Here is a 9589-nt window from a genome sequence, read left to right as displayed (position 1 = left end):
ACCTAACTTTTTTTTTTTAATAGCTGTTAAATGGAAACTCTTCACTCTTTGATATATCATAGTTACCTACATCCTTCTTCTATTATTGGGTAAAAAAATAAAAGTTTTAAATATAAAACAAGGGGGTCTGCACAACAGACGTAGATTTTCTAATTTTTCTTTCTTATTCGATATTTACTGAGCTCCTAGCATATATCAATGTTCCGACAAGACCATGCAATAAATAGGCAATGACTGCATTCAGCCCTAGGGAGGAGGGCGCGGCCGGCCGGGAGGCTGGTGGCCAGCCGAGGCGGACACTGACGCTTCCCCGGGGGGGCTGAGACGGATGCCAGGAAACAAGGGACCAACTGTGGAATGCGGGTGCTGGCTTCGCGGGGGTTCATTTTAAACTTCTCTAGGCTTTTTCATATTTGGAGATGTTCATAAATTCATCAGTGTTGGAGAAGACGGGCCGCACGTGCTGGGTGATGTGCAGTCAACTACAATTTCTAAAGTACCAAAACGTTACGAAACATCAAGGGCGGCGCAGGGTGCTTGTTGCAGCTGACACGGCTGCCCCTTTCCCGTTCTGTGCCACCATCCATGGGGTGGGGCGAGTCAGTCCAATGTCACCCTGATTGGCCCCCAGGAAGTGGGCACTGCAAGGAGGAGGTGGCTCCTGGCCCAGGCTGGTGGAGGAGGAAGGCTCAACGGAGGGGGCAGGATTTTGAACCTGCGTCTTAAGAAAGGACAGAAACGGGCCAAATGGACTGAGGGGGAAGAAAGGCAGGTGCTTCCTGCAGGGGCCCCGTGGGCGGGAGCGAAAGTTGCAGGAACTGGACCCGCGGGTGCTGAGGCCAGGAGGGTTCCCCAAGCCTTCTTCCTGACCTTCAGGTCACTTCGGGGAAGTTGCGCAGCCCTGGGCGTTTCCCCCAGGGACTTTCCTGTCCTGATGCAGGGGCAGGGCCAGTGGGGGGGGGGGCGGCTTGTTCATCAACTCCTCCTCTGCTACTGCAGAAAGGGAACCCAGAGAGTGGGCCCTTGTCACCCGCACATCCTGGCTAGATGCTGGCTGCTGCCCTCCCTCCTGAACGTGGGTGGGGACAGGGGCTGCCGGCACTGCTATAGCCTGGCCACGGTCATCCGAGCCTCCTTACCTCATCTGTAAACCGGGATCATGAAGCTTAGGCAGCGGAGGTGGTGGCGGTCCCCGGGATGCTACAGGGCCATGTGAGGACAGGGGGCGGGCTAAGCCTGAAGGGAGAAGCGGTCATGTGGCGACTCTGGAGACACGGTGCTGTCCAGCAGGACTGACCTTGGGCGGTGCCCTCCAATAGAATATTTCTCTAGGAGCCAAGGGAAATGTAGAAAGAAATAACTGAACCAAATTTTAATGTTTATCCAACCCAATACGTTCAAAATATTTCAATATGTAGGGGCGCCTGGGTGGCTCAGTGGGTTAAGTTATCTGCCTTGGGCTCAGGTCATGATCCCAGGGTCCTGGGATCGTGGATCGAGCCCCATGTTGGGCTCCCTGCTCAGTGGGGAGCCTGCTTCTCCCTCCGCCTCTGCCCTGCCCTGCCACTCTGCCTACTTGTGTTCTCTCTCTCTCTGCCAAATAGATAGATAGATAGATAGATAGATAGATAGATAGATAGATAGATAGATACATGATAGATAAAATCTTTTAAAAAATATTTCAATATGTCATCAGCGTACAAACTATTAACGAGATGCATGGGGATTTTTTGTTGTCGTTTATCTGTTTTTCTTTTTCTTTTTTCTGTTGAGTAGGCTCCACGTGCAACATGAGGGGCAAACAGACCCCGAGATCCAGAGCCGCACGCTCTATAGACTGAGCCCTCCAGGCGCCCCAGGGAGATGCCTGTTCTACCGCCCGCCCCACCTCGGTTCGGACTCGCCACTTCCAGCTGCTCAACGGCCACCGGCCACCGTCTGACACACCGTCTGCGTGTGTCAAAGTGCAGACGGAGGTCCTAGTGTGGAGAGCCAGCTGATGACCCAGAGGACTGGGAGGTGCCGGGCTCAGCGCCCAGAGGCTTAAGCGTGTGAACTCATTGGCTCCCCTCAATCCTTTGGGGGAAAGTCTATAACAGCCCCACTTTACAGGTGAAGAAACTGAGACTCAGGGGCTTGGGAGTCTTGTCGAGGGTCACGGAGCTGGGAGGGAGGGAGCCAGGGGTCTGACTAGAGTGGACGGATGCCTCCTCTTTCATTCCTGTGTCAGAGCGTTTTATGCCCCACCCCCCAGCCCCTCATGGGCTTTAACCAGGCTTCCCTCCCCCATTGGGGTCCCAGGAACCCTTTCTGCTGAGCAGGGCGAGCAGCCGTGGTGGCCAGCGCTGGCTGGCTGCAGCAAGCAGCGGTGTAGGGGAGGCTGTTCGCGCAGGAGGGCCAGGGTGCTGGGCGGGATGGCAGCAGGGCCCCCCGGGGCTGCTCCACTGCCACTGTCACTCTGACGTTTGTGGAAGCCCCCAGCCTGGAAGAGGCTTCTGTGCCAGCCAGCCAACAAGAGGCGCCCACCACTCTCCCAGTTGGTGCCTCACCCCTGTGTGGGCCTGCGATTTCCCCAGCTCTCTCCAGTACTCCCATCTCTCCCCATTCAGTGCCCACCGTGGTGCCCGAATCCAGAGCCACGCTCTAAGATTCACAGCCCAGGGAAACAGGCTCCACTTCCTGGTGGCAGGAAAGCTGTGGCTATTTTTTTTTTTTTTTAATTTGACAGAGATAGACACAGCCAGCGAGAGAGGGAACACAAGCAGGGGGAGTAGGGGAGGAAGAAGCAGGCTCACAGCAGAGGAGCCTGATGTGGGGCTCGATCCCATAACGCCAGGATCACGCCCTGAGCTGAAGGCAGACGCTTAAGGACTGCACCACCCAGGCGCCCCAGCTGTGGCTATTTTTAATCTCCTGTGTAAGCAACTCAAAATGACTAAAGTCTTACTTACATTTCTCAGAATTAGTGAGAAGCAACTCAGCTCCCCTTGATCTCTGCAAAGGTGTCGCCTCCTGGTGACTCTCCGCTGACCCGCTGGGGTATATGTCGCATGCATGGCCCTCATTCTCAGCCCATCCCTGCACAGCCCCCTCCTCCCACCCCCAATCCCCTTCTCCTCATCCTCCCCCCCTGCGTACTTAGGTTAGGTAAATACTGTCATGGGCACATCTCATTCTACTCGCTATTGTTTACCTTCAACATTATGTTCAGGTCTCCATGCTGATTTTAGTAGATCCTCGCTCATTTTAAGTGCTCTATTGGACTCCTTTATCAATTGTCTCATATATCACATTTCAGTCTTTAATTACACATTGGTGGCACACTTAGGCGGCTCCCAGTGCTCTGCAAACACGTAAGAAAGTTCGGGCCTGTACTCGGCGGTGAAGTTCTGGATCACGGACGGCGACCGTACCCAGTCAGAGTTCATCCCCAACGGGGCTCCCCCAAGTGACCCAAAGATGGTGCTGGTAGTAGGGCACAAGGATTCCTGTTCACTCACATCATTGCTTATATTTGATGTCAACCAGCCGTCTTCCTGTTGGCTGCTCTGGTTGACGGAAAATGCAGTGTCTCTTCAGACTCTTCCTGGGCCATCTCAGTCTCCCCTGTGGGCAGTGCCCCATCGGACCCTTTGCCCTTTGATGTTTGGTCTTTCTTATGGTGGCCCCTGGATTTCCCATATATTCTAATTACTAATCATCTGATTACAAAGATTCAAAGATCCTTTCCTATTCTGTCAACCATTTTTTTTTAAGTTTTATTTATCTAGTTGAGAGAGAGAGAGAGCCAGTGAGAGAGGGAACACAAGCAGGGGGAGTAGGAGAGGAAGAAGCAGGCTCCCAAGGGAGGAGCCTGATGTGGGGCTCGATCCCATAACGCCGGGACCACGCCCTGAGCCGAAGGCAGACGCTTAACGACTGCGCCACCCAGGCGCCCCTGTGTCACCCATTTGTAACATTTGCCCATAGTGTCTTTTTGTTCCAAGTGGATTTTTAGGTGAGATATAATTACATATGGTAAAACGCATAGATCTTAAGTGTTCCATCCAGTGAGTTTTGACTGATGTCTACGCTCAGGTATAGTCTGCAAGCGCCATCTTCAATATCGGGGAACCGATCTTGCCTCCATTTTTCTGCATCAGGTATTCGTATTTTATTAACCTTTTACTGATCGGATTTTCGGTCTTGCATAACATTTTTTGTGTGAGGGACGAAGCGCGATCCTACCCGACTCGCGTCGGCCGCGGCTCCGGGCCTGCGCTCGGGCGCCCCCTGCCGCCCATTGTGACGCCGGCCGCGGGCCGGATCCTCGCGGCGGGCAGCGGCGGCGGGACAGAGCCCCTTGGAAGCATGGCCGAGACGCAGGAACTGCTCCTGCAGCTGCAGAAGGACAACCGCGACGGGCGACTGCGGAAGCTGGAGCTGGAGGAGCTGGTGCGCGGGCTCGAGGCCGAGAGCGAGAGCCTCACCGGGCGACTGCAGGACCTGCGCGAGCGCGAGCGCAGGTGCAGGGCTCGCGCAGGGAAAGGGCGGCTCGACCGGGCGAGGCGGGCGCGCGAGGGTGGGTCCCACGGGCAGCGGCACCCGGGCGTGGGCAGAGCCGCCGGCCGGCCCGTCGGTTACTCCTCCCCGCCCGGGCCGAACCTCCGCTCCAGGCCGGGGGGACCTGGATGATCTCAGGGGACCCACGAAGGGGAGGGTGCGGCACCTCGGCGCGGGCTTCCTCGGCCCCACTCGCAGCTGGCCTTTTCCGGGGGCCGCGGGAACCTGAGCACCTGCCTCCTCCCGCCGTGGCACCGCCTCAGTTTCCCCTCTGCAGCCTGCAGCGGAAGCGAAGCCAGGTGGCGCGGAGCCTGCGCAGGGAGGCGCGCGAGGCGGCGCGGGAGCGCGCGGAGCGAGCGCGCGGGCTGCTGGAAGCGGCTGAGCAGCACCAGCAGGACTTGGTGAGAGCGGGGCCCTGGTGGGGGCGGGGCCGGCGGAGAGGGCGGGGTGGGGGGGAAGCCCTGGACGCGGTACGGCCCGCCGCGAGGCTGGGGTCTCAGAGAAGCCCAGACGCCCCCTCGACCCTCTCCGCAGGAGCAACACAACCGGCAGCTGCAGGAGCAGTGGGAAGAGCTGTCGAGTCAGGTACATTAAGTAGACGGCCTCGGTCCCTAGCTTCCCGTAGGAAGTCCCACTGTCGTCCTTGCCCCCGTTTTTGCCCTGTCCCCGCCTCCCAGGACATTCCCCGCCCCTCGAAGCCCCGCAAACCCCACCCTCACAAAACCCATCCCTAGCTCTTCTACTACGGAGGGGAACAACTGAGTCAGCAGCGCGCAGAGCAGCAACTCGGGACACAACTGATGGCGTTGCAGGTGTTTGGGTGGGACCCCCAAGGCCGGAGCGGCGGCGCGGCGGGGCCATGACAACCAGGGGGCGCGGAGGCTCCCTGAGGGGCGGGGGTGGGCAGAGCGGAGGCGTGGGTGGAGTCCCGGGCGTCCTGGACTCCTGACATTCCTTGGATCCGTCGGAAGAAACAACTGGAGCTGGTGGAGGCCAAGCACGCCGCGCAGGCGGAGAGCCTGCGGCAGGTGAGGGCGGAGCGGGGGCCTGAGGCCCAAAGTCGGCTTCGGGGGTGGGTGGAGCCTGGGTAGGTGCGGAAGAATGGAGAGCGGGGTGCCACCCCGAGTCTCATCAGGGCTCCCCCATCGCAGGGCGCGCAGCGGACGGAGGAGGCCTGGGCCAGCTTTCAGGAGCAGAGCGGAGTCCTGCAGGTACCGCCCCCTCGGCGCCTCATGTCCGACTCCCCTCCAACCCCGGAGCTGCGGCCCCCCCCCCCCCGCGCCGTCCCCGGGGTCTCCTCCCCCAGTCCTGAGGCCTCACTCCCACTTCCGCCAGGAGCTGCAGGGAAAGGTGATGGAGGCGGCTGCTGCGCTGGACGCCTCGCGGGGCGGCCCGGAACTGTAAGGGGGCCAGGACTGTGGGGCAAGGTGTGGGGACTGTGGGGTCGAGTTAGGTCGCCCACCTCGATGCCCTTCCCAGCAGGTGCGACTCCCAGCCTCGTCGTGTGCAGGACTGCGCGGGCTCGCTCATGGAGGAGGTGGCCAAGGCCGACTGCGTGAGCGCGGGCCCGGGCGGGGCGGGCTGGAGTCGCGACCCGCCCCGCACCGGGGCCACCCGCAGCCACCGGGCCCCGCCTCCCCCTGAGGGTCCGCCCCCTCAACGGACCCGCTACTACCCGGACCCGCACTCCGAGGCATATAGCCCCTTACGACTCCCGCCCCCTCCATGAGAGACCCGGCGCCCCCGCCCCCGCGCCGAGCTAGACGCCAATCGCTCTCTCCGCAGGAGAGGCGGCTTTTCAGTGGCACCGGCAGGGCGGGCATCAGGTGAGCCAGGTGGCAGGCGGCGGGCGCGCTGGGCTCGGGTCCACCCCCCGACTTACCCGCCACCGCCTCCGTCTGTCCGTCCGTCCTTGGGTCCGCAGGCTGTGGGCTCTGGGCGCGCTGCAGACGCTGCTGTTGCTCCCGCTCGGCTTCCTGGCGCTGCCGCTGCTCTACCTGATGCTAATGAACCCCTCCGCGCTCCGGCGGGGACTCCCGCACTTGGGCTCGGACACCGCCTTCCGCCGCCTGCGCTACACGCTGTCCCCGCTGCTCCAGCTGCGCGCGCGCGGCCTGCTGCCCGCTTAGCGCGCATCACGCGGGCCCCGGCCTCCTGCACCTCTGTCTCCTGTGTGGTTTCTGGGCGCCTGGGTGGAGGCCAAGGGGAGACTTGGGGGTGGGTCATGTGTCCCTTAGCTCAGCGGTCCTGGCACCTCGAGCTCAGCGGGTGCAGGGCCTTCCAGGCGGTTCTTGGGTTTGGAGAGGCTGCCCCGGGCGCCCGGTGGCGGAGCCCGCGACTCGGGCATGAGCAGGGCGCGCCGACGTCTGGCACCCGCGCCTTGGGGTGGGGGTGGGGGTGGGGGTGGGGGTGGGGGTGGGGGGTGGGGGTGGGGAGCTCGCACCAGGGGGCTCCCGGGAGCCGTCCCAGGAGCCCCTTTCCTACAGCGCCTGCTGCCGCACCAGAGCCAGCTCGGAAGTTGGCCAGTATCTTTTTGCTAAACTTTTTCCCTGCTAGTGAGCCTGGGGGGCGGGGAAGCAGGCGGGGCAGGCGTTCTCCGTGGCGGTCTGTGGTTCCCCTGGCCCGGAGACGTGGGGGTTATTGAGATCCCCGCAGCATCCCTTGGTCTTCTGGGGCGGGTTCTTCGGGGCGCCGGCCTGGGCATTCCTCTCCTGTGGTCCCCGTGCGGGGCGTGCCAGCCCTGCCGGCTGTGCGCGCTCACCACGGAGGGCTTCGTGGGGAATTGTCTTTTAGGTGAAATGTTCTGCTTAGTAGAAATGATGAACCTTAAGGTTTTTTGTCTGATACAAATACTACCCTACTTTTATTCTTTACGTTTTTTTGGTAGTGAAATTGTTCCGTGTATCTCCTTGTTGCGGGCGCGCGTGCACACCCCCGCACACCCACGCCCCCCCCCCCCACAGGTTTTTGTTGTGGTCTCCAAACAATCGTTTTCTTATTGATGTGTAGGGTTTTTTTTTTTAAGTCCTTTTGGGGTTAAATTTGTTTATGTAATCCTGTATATAACATTTTTATCAACTTTAGGAATTGTGTGCTTGCTGTGTCCTAAAAAAAAATCCATTCTCGTCTAGGAGTCGAAATATTCTCATACGTTCGATACTTTTAATTGGTGTAAACATTTTATTTATACATTCATTAGAACATTTGTTTGCTAACCATTTTGCTTATCGATTCATGTATAGATGGGCATTTGGGTTATTTCCACCTTTCGGCTGTGGTGAATAATGCTTCTGTGAACATTGGTGTGTAAATATTTACCTCTTTTGGGTAGATACGCACACGCGGAACTGCTGGATCATTGGTACTTTTGAGTCGGGCATTTTGAGGACGAAGCGCTATACTGTGTTCCACATTTGACATCTCCACGGCAGTGCACAAGGGCTTAATTTTTCCACAGCCTCACCAACACCTGTTTTTATTTATTTAATTTTAAAAGATTTATTTATTTATTTGAGAGAGAGCAGGAAGGAGAGGAAGAGAGAATCTGAAGCCCACTCCATGCTGAGTGCAGAGCCTGGGGAGGGCTCCATCCAATGACCACCAGACTGTGTGACCCACGGGAGCTGAACCCAAGAGTCCAATGCTTAACCGGCTGAGTCACCCGGGTGCCCCTGTTTTTTTAAAAATTAAAAAAAAAAAAAAGCCATCTCCATGAGTGTGATTTTCTTGCTTTCAATGTTTAGGCATTGCATTATCTTTTTTTTTTTTTTTAGATTTTATTTTTATTTTAGCTAGAGAAAGAGCACGAGCTGGGGGAGGGGCAGGAGGAGAGGGAGAGAATCTCAAGCAAACTGTGTGCTGCACGAGGAGCCCTGCAGCAGGGCTCCGTCTCAGAACCCTGAGATCATGACCTGAGCTGAAACCAAGAGTCCGACGCTCAACCGAGTCACCCAGGTGTCCCAGGCATTGCATTATCTTCTTTTTTCTTCCAAGTTTTTATTTAAATTTATCTTATTTTTTATAATCTGTAACTACAAAATCAAATCGGTGAAATAAGACATCTGAGGGAAGTCTAGCTTTTATCCCTGTGCCCTCTACCCTGTTGCCCGCACTCCCTTTGAAGAAACATTAGGTTGTTTTAATTGGCTCTTATTTTTTCTCCCTTAACTAAGTGAAGTATACAGTCACCTCTTCCCGTTCTTAGATGACCACAGTGTACCACATGGACTTCTCTGCTCCCCTTTCAGCACCTGGCTGTGAGCAGTGTCAGAGAGCTGTGTTCCTCACTCAACTGCAATGATGCGGGTGGATTCCCACGCTCTGCTATTACAAACAGTATCTTGGGGCTCCTGGCTGGCTCAGTTGGTACAGCGTGTGACTCTTGATCTTGAGGTTGTAAGTTTGAGCCCCACATTGGGTGTAGAGATTACTTAAAAAATAAAATCTTTTTTTTTTTTAAGATTTTATTTATTTATTTGACAGAGAGAGACAGCCAGCGAGAGAGGGAACACAGGCAGGGGGAGTGGGAGAGGAAGAAGCAGGCTCCCAGCAGAGGAGCCTGATGTGGGGCTCGATCCCAGGACTCCGGGATCACGCCCTGAGCCGAAGGCAGTTGCTTAACCGACTGAGCCACCCAGGCGCCCCTAAAAAATAAAATCTTTTAAAAACAAAGCAAAACAAAAACCAAGCAGTATCTCAATGAGGAGTCTTCTGCAAACACCTTCTTGTATTTCACCAGTCTTTGAGATCGATTCCTAAAAGTGGGATTGTGGTCAAAGGATAATCTCACACGTGACAGTGCTAGATGCTGCCCAGGTCCTCGGTTGGCTTGAACTGTTTTCCATTCCACCATCACTGGGTACGACGGCCCCTTTCCCCACAGCCTCAGCCATGGTGTGTGTTGTCACACTGGGAGTCAGTCTGATGGGTGAGAAATGGCCCTTCAGTGTACTTTTCATTTCCATTTATCTTATGATCAAGGTTAAGGGTATTTTTATATTTCAGGGCCAGTTGCTTTTCTATTTCTGTAAATATCATTTGCTTCCCT

General features: G+C 56.8%; 1 protein-coding gene across 1 annotated transcript; it reads left to right on the top strand.

Moving 5' to 3' along the window:
- The first annotated feature begins 4260 nt into the window (after positions 1-4260).
- Positions 4261-6901, top strand: TMEM191C (transmembrane protein 191C). The gene is given in 10 exon segments (XM_087857536.1): positions 4261-4505; positions 4820-4943; positions 5077-5127; positions 5277-5354; positions 5514-5570; positions 5694-5783; positions 5785-5942; positions 6025-6097; positions 6328-6368; positions 6467-6901. Coding segments are annotated over 10 exon segments (1032 nt in total). The 5' UTR covers positions 4261-4350; the 3' UTR covers positions 6672-6901.
- The last annotated feature ends 2688 nt before the right edge of the window (positions 6902-9589 follow it).

This window comes from Ursus americanus, chromosome 30, assembly GCF_024610735.1.
Source record: "Ursus americanus isolate L20-20 chromosome 30, mUrsAme1.1.p, whole genome shotgun sequence".
Classification (NCBI taxonomy): domain Eukaryota; kingdom Metazoa; phylum Chordata; class Mammalia; order Carnivora; family Ursidae; genus Ursus; species Ursus americanus.
The sequence above is the reverse complement of the archived record's forward strand: the minus strand, read 5'-3'. Positions and strand labels throughout refer to the sequence as shown.